The sequence below is a fragment of the Lipotes vexillifer genome, unplaced genomic scaffold, assembly GCF_000442215.2.
Source record: "Lipotes vexillifer unplaced genomic scaffold, Lipotes_vexillifer_v1.1 scaffold1288, whole genome shotgun sequence".
NCBI classification, from domain to species: Eukaryota; Metazoa; Chordata; class Mammalia; order Artiodactyla; family Lipotidae; genus Lipotes; species Lipotes vexillifer.
In genome coordinates, this window is record NW_006776097.1 from 994,846 (window position 1) to 1,008,680 (window position 13,835).

A 13,835-nucleotide genomic window follows, 5' to 3' on the forward strand; every position below is an offset into this window, starting at 1 on the left:
ATGGAGGGGACATGGGTTCGATCCCTGGTCCGAGAAGATCCCACATGCCACTGAGCAACTAAGCCAGTGTGCCACAACCACCAAGCCGGCGCTCTAGAGCCCGCAAGCCACAACTACTGAAGCCCACGTACTCTAGGGCCCACGTTCCACAACTACTGAGCCTGCGTGCTGCAACTACTGAAGCCTGTGAGCCTAGAGCCCAAGCTCCGCAACAAGAGAAGCCACCGCAGTGAGAAGCCCGTGCACCTCAACGAAAAGTAGCCCCCGCTTACTGCAAGTAGAGAAAGTCCACGCGCAGCAAGGAAAGGGGCCCACAGACCCAAAAAAAAAAAAAAAAAAAAAAAAAAATTAGCTTGTATCTTATATATACTCATATACTTTGGGCAGGAGGGTTATGGGTGGTTTTACTATTCTTTGTACTTTGTATGTTTTCTACTATAAGTATATGTTATTTTAACCAGAAAACATAATGAATGTTATTTTAATTCTGCTCTCATCACATTTCTATCCCCGCAGTTCTCACTGTGGAAAAGTTCTTAGCCAGTCGGGTGGAATGTCCTCCTTTCCCTGATTCTTCTTCATATGAATGTGGCTTAATTAACTTGTTATGAAAATTATGCCTCTATATTTATTAGGTAGAATTGCTGCCTAGTCATGAAAGTCGGTGCTATCTAGATAGTCACAAAGGTTCATAGTTTTTATTGGACTAAAGATAATTAAGATTCATTTGTAAACAATAGACCATTGCTTCTCTGAAATGGAAAATTTGAGTTCTTATCTAAATGTGTATGCAGGAATGATGTGAAATCTGGCATTTTCTCAGATGGGAAAGGTGAATTTGTGACAGAATATTTTATCTTCAAAAGTGTATTCCTATGTCTTTTTAAAAATAACCCATCAGGGGACAATGAAACTGTATTATGTGGGTGAAGGAATGGTATGCAAGGGGAAAAGAGAGGGGTGGTGATAGATGGAGGAACTTATGGATTTCTATGCACTCATCCTAATTTGTCTCTCAAAGACTAGATTTTAGTTCCTTTAGTCTGTCAAATCTATGTTGCCAAGTATTACATCTTAGTACCTTGACTTCTTTTCAAATCTATAGGCTTATTACCATTTTGTAAACTGCACTTGCAAATAAAGATTGCAAGTGACACGGTGGTTTTGTCACTTTCAAAGTGCTACGTGTTTTAGGCAAAATCCTAAGGGAGACTTCCATTTCTCTCCCATGCTTTGCCTCAGCTCTGTTAGCTGTCTGCAGCTGGTTACCAAGAGGCCTAGCTAGGTAACCTTGGCACAGAGATTGTATTTACTTCTCACCAGAAGAGAATACTAAGAAAGGAAGAGGTAAATATTTAATGCTCCTGCTACTTTCCCAAATGTTCATATGGGAATATTAATGCACCAACCTATATAGACAGTTGAATCTTTGAACTTTTTACTATGAACAAACAGACTTTTAAATCTCTACGTATAAATAGAGAATTCCTTCAGTAAGACCACCAGAGAAACAAAATCTACTTCCAAGCGTACTTTGTGCTTGTCTCTCAACTATAACTCTTATTTGGCTAACTAATTAATTACTTGTCTTTCTGTCTTCTTGAGGCTGCCTGAGCCACTCTCACAGCTTGTGGCCCAGTTTGATTCACACTGCACTCATCCAATGGGAGACCCTAAGTGATAATTGCTTCCTTATCACCACTGTGCTAATCACTCTTGCTTGAAAGCCTCCTCTGGGCTTAATTTTCCCCACTCAGAGCTGTCCTCTGGAGTCCTGAACATCTGCAGCTTTCCTTGCTGGCCTCCAACCTTTTCTCTTCTCTTTCCTTTCCTGAGTATGTTTAAACTCATACTGCCAGGCCACGCCTGAGGCACTCACGTCAGCTCTTTCTCTTTCCTCACTGAGGCTCCTGCCAAGGATGGGGTAGTGAAATGTTAGCCAGTGTTGGACAGACCTCGTTTAACTCTTGACCATTTCATCAGCTTGCTGTGTGCCCTTGATGAAGGAGCGTAACCTCTCTGAGCTTGCTTCTCCATCTGAAAACTGAGGGTTATTGAGAAGACTGAGTGACATGACATATCTAAAGTGATGAGCATCTCGTAGGTGCCTAGTCACCAGTAGCTCTCTGGCCAATGGACTGCATTTATTTCCCTACTTGTTTTCTTAAACAGTCCTTCCGCAAACTCCATACAGATCAAAATATAGACCAACAGCATAAAACCAAACATTTATTTTCCCCAAATAGAATACTTTTGTTCTCTATAGAACATGATGTGGCTTTTTTTCCATCAAAGTCTGCTTCTCTTCCAAATGCTTTCTGTTTGTCTTTTAGGGCATGAGTATTTCTCTCTTAATTACTTTAGAATTTTACTGTTGGAAGTTTTCATGAGCAATGTTTTGCAAACTTGAAATTATCCATTAAGAATATTATAAACTCCATTCAAGTCAGAGGTTTGTGACTATTATTGTCTAGAATTTTCCTGAGTTGGTAAGATTGAGATTTTGCTTTAGTGTGGAACTTTGTTATTTTATATCAAAAGGTATGAGTTTCCAGTTGTTGATGCTCATTCATTTGTGTCTTTCCAGGTGCCCAGGAAAAGACAAACTTGGAAGTCATTATTCTAGTCGGCACTGCAGTGATTGCCATGTTCTTCTGGCTACTTCTTGTCATCGTTCTACGGACCGTTAAGCGGGTAACGAAATCATTTCCCTTCCGTCCCATGCACGTTGGTTTTCATGATTAATGAAAGCTGACGGGGGTCCTTTGAGTTGATTCTTCCCATTGTTATTGGCTCAATAGGCACAATTTTATTTCCATACAATAACCTTCTTACCCACTTGCTTTTGGCTAGACCACTGGGCTTTAATTGATAGAAGCAACAAGAGAAGAAATGGGCTTGGACTGTCTAGTGTAATTAAGGTTTAAGAATTAAATTCTGAGCTCATTTGGGGGTCGAGGGGACACTGGGAGCAGAATTATAATAGGACTACTCTCACACACTATGAGCCATTTAGAAAATGAGACACCAAGAATGGGGCTTCTATAAACAACAATAACAAGCACAGAGAACAACAGCCAGACAACAGGGTGTGTGTGACCGGAAGGAGCAATGCTTTCCAGGCCAGTGGAGGGGAACTGAAGACGGGCTACTTATCCATCGTCATGGATCCAGACGAACTCCCCCTGGATGAGCACTGTGAACGCCTGCCTTATGATGCCAGCAAATGGGAATTCCCCAGAGACCGGCTGAAACTAGGTGTGTTTTCAAGTGATATTAATTTGATATTGGGTTTACCAGGCCATCTCTTCCTCTTTTAGGCTGGTGACAAATCTAGTCTATTTAAATGTTGGATCCTGGTTCAGAAAATGTATCCCATCTCTTGAATTTGAGTAATCGTCCATTTTAGTCACTTAGAAGTAGGGTCCCTGTATAATCACCCAAAGCAGGACATTTAGAGGGTGAAGAGGGAGATATTAAATCATTAAGCCAGGACAAGGGGGTCAACTGTACTGTCCATGATAAAGTGGGATGTATGGTCACCCTATCAAGTCAGAATCTTTGCCTATCGCTTTGGTGGTAAAATAGTCCAAGTCTGTTTTGCTGTTGACTCTAGGTAAACCTCTTGGCCGTGGTGCCTTTGGGCAAGTGATTGAAGCAGATGCCTTTGGAATTGACAAGACAGCAACCTGCAAGACAGTGGCTGTCAAAATGTTGAAAGGTAAAAGCAAAATTCTATGGTGATGTATCCCTCTATCTGTTTCATCCCATCTGTAAACATGATGAAAGGCTTGTATCAGTGGCTCTGTGGCTAGGTGGGCCCACGAGCCAAACATGGAGCCAGACTATACGATGCCTTTGTACAAACTAGATAAAAATTTCCTCTTTTATAGACTCATGTCAGGGTCCACAGCCTGGCAGGCAAAGTTGGGATGGATCTGAGCTCCCCTACCGCCCCACCTTGCCTGGGAGCCCTTGCACAGATCACAGCTTGTACAACTATATTTAGTAGTCCGGCTATAGGAAAAAAATACCTTGGTTACATCAAAACTGTTTTCTTAGTGTACTGTAGTGCATTAGTAAGATAATTACAGACCATCAAGAAACGGAAAAAGAAATTTGATGCAATAAGTAAAAATAGAAGCATGTAACCAGCATGTTCCCTAGAATTGGAATATGTAAAAGATTTTCACATATAAAAGGCAATATGCAAAATAAGAATGGTTGTGCTGGGAAAAAAAGGATTAAGGGGGACATTTTTAAAATTAAAAGTTTCATAAACAGTTGTCAAGCCTAACCATAATAGAATTCTGGTCTTGCCGTTTTAATTTGGGGGGGTGGTGATGCGTATAAAGCTCTTTGCTAGAATTGTGATGTGCTTTCATTGATGGAGACAGTGCTACTGACCCTTCGCCAATAGGTCTTGTGCATTTTGAAGGCACCTCTCTCCTTTTGCCTTTTCTCCCTTGTGGCCGAGGAGTATGTAATTTTGAGGTGTCTCATCAGGGCCTGAGGTGTGGACCACGTCTGTGAATTAGAGGGAAGTGTACCAGTCTGTACAGGATCAAACTCACAGTCTTAGCCTCATCGGCCTCATGTGCCAACTGGCTTTGCCAGCTGGCCCTTGTTAAGTTTCCTGCTCGGCACAGATTGGTGGGAACTCCAGCATAGCCCCTAACGCATGAGCAATACATGGTGTTGCTTCCTTACGAGGAAGCACTGAAATAATAAGGCCCTAAGAAGCATAGTAAACCTGATATGTGAAAATCCAGTTTCGTAAAAGGAGAAAATCTGGGCATGATTTCATTTGCAGATGTATTCTCCACTTTGCAAAAGACCTCGCAATGGCTTCCTTCAAATATCAAACATTCTGGGTACACTTAAAGAATTCGATTTAGAATTATACGATATAATTTATGTTTGTCTTTTAATGCAGCTAGCCTGTCAGTTGGGTTACAGTTGTATTATCCCTGGAGGGAAAGTTGCACAGATGCACACAGTGCGGCGTTAATCCTCCTAAGGTAATGCCTCATGTATGATTTCCCTCTGTGTTTGTATTTGTAGAAGGAGCAACACACAGCGAACACCGAGCCCTCATGTCTGAACTCAAGATCCTCATTCATATTGGCCACCATCTCAACGTGGTCAATCTTCTCGGTGCCTGTACCAAGCCAGGGGGTGAGTGTCTATAGATGGCTCTGGCTGTGGGATTTTGGCATATACTTTTCTGCTGGTATTTGAGGGAAACCACCCAACTCCCATGGCCTTGGTTTCCTTAACTTAGGAAACTTTGGCAGATTCCCATATATAAATATATTTCATGAAGGTTTAATGGGCACTGTAAAATTATTGTAGAACGTGAATTAAAAAGTGCTACATCATTATAATACAGTTTGCTACTTATGTAATAGGTGTTCGGAGGAGAAAAGTAAACTTCCCTCCAAATTTGAAAACAAAGGACTTTAAGAGTAGTCCCCCCCTAAAATGGAGTCTGATCTCAGGTGACTGTGTTGAAAAGCAAGTGGGTGGATTTTCTTCTGAAATTTTGGTTCATCTTCTGTGGAATTGCCTTTTGGAAAAAGAAAAGTTACAATATAAGGGAATTGCAGCCAGCTGATTTCTATGATCCTGTTTCCAGTGAAAGGGTGTAGCCTCTTCTGTGATATTTTCTAGCTCATTGATATCTTGAACACTTGATGAGAAACGAGTGAAAATACAAATACATTTTCTCTTCTTGGTATGCTGTGCTGTCTGCAGGGCCACTCATGGTGATTGTGGAATTCTGCAAGTTTGGAAACCTGTCAACTTACTTAAGGAGCAAGAGAAATGAGTTTGTCCCCTACAAGGTATGTCATTTCCGAACTCAACTGTGGTCACACTGTAAAATGGAGAACGACTCAAAGTGGTACAGGTTAAGTTTTTTGGTAAAATTCTGCAAAGAAATTGTGAGGAATCTTTTCATGTTACCTCTTGGCTGTTGTAACTTCCTCTTTTACCTTCCGGAGGACACATACTTCTCATGTTTTATTTTTGTGACTCTGATCTACAGACCCATTATAGGTGATGCCAAGGAGGGGAAGGTGGGTGTGATTAAGGGTAGGGAATGACAGGTGGAAGGACAGCTCTGGATTATTCTGTCTCTGCCCTGGCCATATGTGGCCCTATGGAGTGTCAATCCCAGTGTCAAAAGTGCCCTAATGTTGGAAGTGTGTCTGAGTGAAACTTGTAACAAGGCCCTTATTTCCAAGCTAGAAAAGAGACAGGCTTTATGGAAGAAAATCTGTTATGTAGAACACTTGCCCAAAATTTCAGCCCAGAGATTCCATGATCCTGAAATTGATGTCTCTCATCTTCTTTTAATAGTTACAATTGTTTCTATAGTTTAACTACATTGGAGAGATTTTTCTGGTGTTCAAGGAGTTTGTTCATCTGTTTCGTTATAGACTAAAGGGGCACGATTCCGGCAAGGGAAAGAATACGTTGGGGAAATCACCATGGATCCTAAACGCCGCTTGGACAGCATCACCAGTAGCCAGAGCTCAGCCAGCTCCGGATTTGTTGAGGAGAAATCCCTCAGTGATGTGGAGGAAGAGGAAGGTACCTGCCATTGCTTCCTCTGCACCGAATGCATGCTCTTGTAGGAACAGACAAGGTGACAGGGTGTTACAATGAATTTTGTCCTGGAAAAATCCAGTATTACCTAATATTTGAAAGAGACCTAAATTTCTAGGAGGTTTTCATTCAGTCTCCCCAAAAGTGAGGGGCGGAAGGTCTAAATAAGCAGCAGGCTACGTGGTGAGGCGGAGCATGGCTAGCCTGAGAAATCTCAGTCCCCCAGGAGGGCTAAGCAGCTGGCAAACAGTCAAACCAATGCTCTTCAAGTCTTGGTTCAACATTTGTCAGCAGGAGAGGCTCAGCACCATCTTCTGGATGGGCAAAGGAGGCTCTCTGGTGTTTGATCAGCTTCCCCATTGTCCACAGCGGGTCAGTCCCACCTTGTCTGCTTCACCAGCACAACAGAAGTCCTTCAGTTAATCATACCCAGCCTTCTCCAAGGCAGTGTAGGCATCTGTTGTTTTTACCCCAAGTGGCTTATCAAGTCTTCCATATTTCGTCAGAAGGGTCTTGGTCAATACACTTTTCTTTATCCACTTATGCTTCCAATGATATTTTAGTGCTCTTTATGAGTGGAGCTGTGTTCCCAGCCTAACTTTCAGGACCTCTTCCAGCTTCAGGATACACTGTATGTCTGCTTCCCTCAGAGGGAGCAGAGACAGCTCCGTGGAGGTAGAGATGGGGCTTCCTGACATTTGGGTCTTCTTGAGGCACGAGCTTAGAAGAATTCAATCATGAAATAGTGGAAGAAACCTGCTTCTGTTCCCTTTGACATGAGGCCACAGAGAGAACTTAAAACTGACTTCTTTCCCACGGAAGCCAAGCAGGCACTGTGAGGCTAGAACTTGGTCTAGAAAAGCGTGGGGAGATTGTCTGGACCTCACATAACTGGGTGCACACTGAGTGGAGCCACTTCTGCCCTGTCCTCTCTCTCACAAAATGGTGGCCAGAGAGCTGGAAACCCAAGGGCTTGAGGGAGTCAGTCGGAGTAGAGGGGGCATTGGCCCAGAATTTTGCCTCCATTTCTTCATCTGGAAAATGAAAGAGTTTCACTAATTTTTCATGGAGAGCCCTCCAGCCCTGAACATAGAAAGTCACTGAGAAAAAGTTTCGTAGTCTTTTTAATACTTACAAGGTTATTATTACAACTGAGTTTTCATTTGCTCTGGTATTTGTCTTCAGGAAAGAAGCCATGTCTTATCTTATCTGACCAAAGTTAAGAGATCATGTTGAAACGCTCATTAATGTCTTAGTGTTTCTTTGTACTAGTTGCCCAGAAGTAAATACCACAAATTTACGTAAATTCATCTTCCTCTCGATGTTCCTGTCTTCTCTCATTCGTATCCTTGAAGGAAAAAAGCATCCTCCCAGGCCAGATTTAATGTGTTTACAGCCCTTTCTCAGTTTAAAAGTGAGAGAAGTAAACATATTTCTGGTATTTTTAGTTAGCCATTGTAGATTATGGTTTGACCTTTGGCCTTTGTCCCAGGACAAAGCCTGGAGAGAAAAGATTCAATGACCCTGGATATTGTTGTTTTATTTTTAGAGTTCTTGATATGAAAACTATTGTTTATCCCTCTGGGTATATGAAAAAAACACAACACTTTAAACAGCAAATTTGTAAAAGCCTGCTTTTACCCCCCTGTTATCTATGCCAGTTTTTCCTCCGTTTTGCCTCCTGGATTTGTTCGTCCAATTTGGCTAAAATGGAAAAAACCAATATTTTTGCTAAGGGGTATGATAAAGGCTAATAATATACCAGGATTCAGCATACCTACAGAAGATAGAAGCATTTTCTGTCTGCTTCTATTTCCTGAAATTTAACTCCCAATTTTTAAAATGAAGATTGCTCTATCAAACTTACAAACAGTTTCTGGCCGAAATACCAATCTCTGTCCTCCTGCATCTTCTGACAGTTACTGAAGATGTGTACAAGAACTTCCTGACTTTGGAGCATCTCATCTGTTACAGCTTCCAAGTGGCTAAAGGCATGGAGTTTTTGGCATCACGGAAGGTGAGACAAAGTATCTCTTCACATCACAGATTTGCAAATGAGGTGTCCAGTGCCAGCCATTGGTGTTTGTTTGGGACTGTAATTCATTCACCACTGCTGGAGCACTGTTAAGAGAGCTCTACTGGGGAGGCCCCATTTCTGCTCATTAAAGTGGTATTAGGAGTTCATGAAATTAATTCATGTGATAAATACCTACTAAATGCAGGCAGTCTTCTGAGCGCTAAGGACACCATGTGAGCAAATAGGCAAAACTCTCCACCTTCATGGAGATTATGTTCTAGTGGGTGGAACAAACAATATAAACAAGTAAAATGCCTGGTAGGCTAGATGGGAGTAAGTACTGTGGAGAAAAATGAGCAGGAAAGACTTATAGCGTATACAGGAGCGTTATGTTCCTGTGGACATATGCCTCTGTGTTTGTGTACATTGATTTTAAACCAAGGGGACACGGAAGGCTTTAGGGGAATGTGCATTTGAGTAATGGCCTAGAAGAGGTGAGGGGCTGAGCCTTGCAAATATCTTGGCACAAGTCTGTTTTTCATTTCTTTGATATTCATCACCATCCATCAAAAAGTATTTGGTAGTAGCATAATTAGAAACCAGGAAGGACAGGCTTTAGATGAGAGCGATTGAAAGAGCTAAAATTAGAAAAGTAGGCCAAACAAAGGCTGAGGTGGATACGTGACAAGTTACAAACATTCCAAAGGTTGTAAACACTATGGAGGCACCCCTTGGAAAGGGTAAAATGGATGGTTTTACATTAAACAAGAAAAATTCAGATTAAGTATCAGGAAAAATTATCAGTTGACAGAATGCAGTTGCTGCAGCCTACCTGTGGGAGAAAGACTTAAAGTTTTTACTTTGTGTTTTTTTCCTAAATTAGAGTGAAATCCCTCACCCATGCCTTTTTCTGGAGTTTAAAGCTTGTCACCGCTTTCAGAGCCTCAGGATCTCCGAGGTTTCTGCCCAAGAGCTCTTGTCTTCTCTCTTCCAAGGGGAAGGGAGAGAAGTGGGATCTTAGAGGATTTTTCCAAAGAGAAAGGCCCTTTGCCCTTCTTGAAGATTCTGATTTTATTTTATTATTTTTTAAAGGCCAGAGCCTGCCGTTTAGTCACGGTTCCTTTGATGGGGAAGGGAATGAGGGGTGGAGGGGGATCCTTTTACTTCCCTCGCATCTACCAGCTGAATTTCTTGAATACCACCTGGTTGCTTAAAAAAGGAAGCTCTTTGGTTCGGGGCAAAGTAGGAAGGATTGTGTTTTTTGGAGTCTCCTGTCTTGATCAATCACGCCAGACAACGTGCTTTTTAAAAAAAAATTTTTTTAATAGAATTTTTAAAGGTTACACTCCATTTGCAGTTATTACAAAATATTGGCTATATTCCCTGTGTCGTACAGTACACCCTTGTGCCTCGTTCAGAAGAAAGTGCTCTTACAGATGTGAGGTGTAAGGGGTCCGTAATGCCTGGCTCACACATCACTCCTCCACTGACATAAGAATGCTCATCTAAGCCTTTCATTCATTTCTCAATGTTCCCCGAGACTCTTGTTCTCTTATAAATCTATCAGGTGGAGATAAAGCTGCTGAGGGTAGGAAGTTACATGAAGGTAGGGGGATACAGAGAAGAGAGAAACTGAGGAACAGAAAAGAATAGAAGGAAAACCAAGGAGAATTCGCTTTTCCTTTTCTGTGTACCAGAGAATCCCCTTGACTAGTGAGAGGCTGAGAGTGCTTTTATAGACCTCCACGATAAGCCAGAGCTTTGAAAACAGGGTGAGCCGCACTGGGAATTGTTTCTCAGAGCTTGTCCAGCTTCGGTTACGTGTGGAATAGAGAAACCAACAAAGGGCACCAAACGAAGGAGAGCCCCTTGTTTCTGATTTCCGTGCATTCATTCAAAATAAACCCCATTCTAGGGCCTCCTTAGAATAACACGTTTTAACCGTATATGGTGCCAGGCAAAAGGGATGTGTGGATGTGACCAGAAACACATTCTTAATTGTGTCCAAGAGAAGTCTATTTATGACTCCATCAGCATGCTATAACATAACTATTTAATTCCAGAGTCTGGGGCTGTTTATGGAATAAGCAGATGTGTGTCTCAATGAAACTTACAGACTTTTTTCCGGAAGAGTTGATAAAAGATGTTTAACCCAGTGCTTGTTAATCAGTTGGTTTTCTGATGTGGGTTTTTTTTTTTTTCTTTTTTTTAAAGCATGAGGTCACAACAGATGTGGAAGAGATCAGTTATGTTGAGTCCTAATGCACACGATTCTTTTTGCAGTGTATCCACAGGGACCTGGCAGCGAGAAACATCCTCTTGTCAGAGAAGAATGTGGTTAAAATCTGTGACTTCGGCTTGGCCCGGGATATTTATAAAGACCCAGATTATGTCAGAAAAGGAGATGTAAGTTTCAGAGATACACGCAGTGATCTGTTAAGTTGCAGAATTCAAACTCCTCTCAGCAAGCCTCAGGACCTGTGTCCAGGGACAATGGAAGCTTTTCCTTCAGATATGTGATAAGTTGGGTTCTCATTCCTTGTCTTCTACCCCTGTAGGCTCGCCTCCCTTTGAAATGGATGGCCCCAGAAACAATTTTTGACAGAGTGTACACAATTCAGAGTGACGTGTGGTCTTTTGGTGTCCTGCTCTGGGAAATATTTTCCTTAGGTAAGTTCCTTCTCTTTGTCTCTCCATCCATACTCCAAATAAAATGATAAAAGTCAGTGACCCCAGGGCGCCTTTCCCTCTCCTGTATTCCACCTTTGTCGGATGAAACTTACTTGGAAGCTTTGGGTTGTAAAACCTAAAAAAGCAAAGAAAGAAAGAAAGGAACAGAAGATATATATGTGAAGAAGGTGTCGAAGAATCAGGCTCAGGGCTTTCTGCAAGAGAAAGTCAAATCAATAAGGCACCATGCCTCAGGACAGGAATAAAGATGCTGACGTAGAGTGGACTTGAGGACACAGGGAGGGGGAAGGGTGAGCTGGGACGAAGCGAGAGAGTGGCATGGACATATATACACTACCAAATGTAAAGTAGATAGCTAGTGGGAAGCAGCCGCACAGCACAGGGAGACCAGCTCGGTGCTTTGTGACCACCTAGAGGGGTGGGATAGGGAGGGTGGGAGGGAGACGCAAGAGGGAGGAGATATGGGAGCATATGTATATGTCCAGCTGATTCACTTTGTTATACAGCAGAAACTAACACAACATTGTAAAGCAATTATACTCCGATAAAGATGTTAAAAAGAAATAATAATGCCCCATTCCTGTTTTATTCTAGGTGCTTCTCCATATCCTGGAGTAAAGATTGATGAGGAATTTTGTAGGAGATTGAAAGAAGGAACTAGAATGAGAGCTCCTGATTATACCACACCCGAAATGTAAGACTTTACAAGTATTTCTCTATCCTCCTTTGCTCACAAAAATTCTCCCTGCCTAGAAGACCTTCCATTATAGGTACCTCCTTCATGGCCCAGTTTGTGTCTTACTTCTCCCTTGATGTCTTCCTTGATAATCTTAAGCGCGGAGTCATCCTTCTTGAAATGACAGCACTTTATCTATACCAACCAGTCAGTTTTTACTAGATGTTGATTTATGACGTTTCCTTTTCTATACACACTTGATGCTCCAAGTGTAGGGTTCTGTGTTTTACGTAGTTTCGTATCCCTCTTTAGCATCTTGGCTCATGGTGGACTCTTTATAAATATTTACTCATTCAAGTGCTTATTGTCAGCATCAGATCAGGAGGAAAGAGGCGGTTAATGACATCAGTGTTTTGCTTCTCTAGGTACCAGACCATGCTTGACTGCTGGCATGGGGAGCCCAATCAGAGACCCACGTTTTCAGAGCTGGTGGAACATTTGGGAAATCTGTTACAAGCGAATGCTCAGCAGGTTTGTGACCTCCGTCCAAGAAGCTTCTACAGAGAGTACTTAGGTGTCCAGGGCTCGTCTGCTGCCTAGACCTTCTCATGGCCACCATACTGTCCTCTCAGCCACTGAATCCAAGGAGCCATATTCTTCCAGATCTGAGCAGTAATGCTTTTCGAAAAGTCATAATTACCTTTTTGACAGATGAGATCCTAATTCATAACCTGGGAGCTGATCACTTTTATTTTTACTGATGTATATTGTGGTGTCTTCAGAGGCTCTTATAAAGTAAAAAAGCAAACAAACAACAAACAAAACTAAAAAACAAAAAAAAACAAAACCTAGTTGATCAAGTGAATATCAACAGTGGACAGAATTTCAAGGAATTTTAAATACATTCTTCAAGCAAAAACACATCTGAACCCTGCAAAATTGATGGGGTTTTTTTCCCCTCTGTAAAATCCCAGGCCCTCATAACTTCCATTGGAGGATTTTAGACTTGTAGCCTTTACTGTTAGAAAGTTACTTAATCTCCAGTCAACACCTCTTACTACAGTGAATGGAAGTCAATTTCCTCCTGCTTTTCTTTTGAACAGGTGGGGGACAATGGGTCAAATCTATTTTTATCGATAAACCTTCCAAACATTTAGAGGTATCAAATTGCCCTTTATTTCTTTCTCTTGATGAAATAATGTTAAGTTCTGCAACCTTTTCTCAGTAGACCCATTTTCCTGAACATTTACTGCTTTTCTTTAGACTGTCATCAGTTTTTCCACTGCCTTGAAGCATAGACGCTAAAATTGGATGACGTGCCCTTTAAAGGACCCAGCTCGTGTAGACAGGACTATGTGAAGAAACGATTTCTCAGCTCTGCGGAGCTCTGCCTGTTCTGTTGTTCCATCTGTAACCACAACCCGTTTTGTCTTCATTGTAACCATAGTGCTCTGTGGTCCCCTTACTCATCTTGTTTTTTGTTAGATCCTTTAATATACTTTCATCTACACATCGCTTTTGAGTGCCCTTTCGTTTTGGACAAGCCATTTTTGAAGTTGTCTTAAAGTTTTACATTCAGATATGAAAGCCACATTCCCCATAAACAAGAAGCCCCAATGGCCTTTGTTTTTCATAGAAAGGCTCTTGAAGGACTGAAGCCATAACAATAGCACTCTGTGTTTATTGTTTCAGGATGGCAAAGACTACATTGTTCTTCCCATATCAGAGACTTTGAGCATGGAAGAGGATTCGGGACTCTCTCTGCCTACCTCACCTGTTTCCTGTATGGAGGAAGAGGAAGTGTGTGACCCCAAATTCCATTATGACAACACAGCAGGA

General features: G+C 41.8%; 1 protein-coding gene across 1 annotated transcript in view; it reads left to right on the top strand.

The window, feature by feature from the left end:
- The window catches only part of KDR (kinase insert domain receptor), a 44,706-nt gene that overhangs the window by 22,531 nt on the left and 8,340 nt on the right, over window positions 1–13,835 (top strand). Inside the window, exons 16-27 of the mRNA XM_007450267.1 lie at window positions 2,588–2,694; window positions 3,123–3,258; window positions 3,617–3,721; window positions 5,065–5,178; window positions 5,758–5,846; window positions 6,444–6,597; window positions 8,532–8,629; window positions 10,913–11,035; window positions 11,188–11,299; window positions 11,915–12,014; window positions 12,422–12,527; window positions 13,689–13,834. Of these exons, the coding sequence (XP_007450329.1) occupies window positions 2,588–2,694; window positions 3,123–3,258; window positions 3,617–3,721; window positions 5,065–5,178; window positions 5,758–5,846; window positions 6,444–6,597; window positions 8,532–8,629; window positions 10,913–11,035; window positions 11,188–11,299; window positions 11,915–12,014; window positions 12,422–12,527; window positions 13,689–13,834 (1,390 nt within the window). The remainder of the gene's footprint in view (window positions 1–2,587; window positions 2,695–3,122; window positions 3,259–3,616; window positions 3,722–5,064; window positions 5,179–5,757; window positions 5,847–6,443; window positions 6,598–8,531; window positions 8,630–10,912; window positions 11,036–11,187; window positions 11,300–11,914; window positions 12,015–12,421; window positions 12,528–13,688; window position 13,835) is intronic.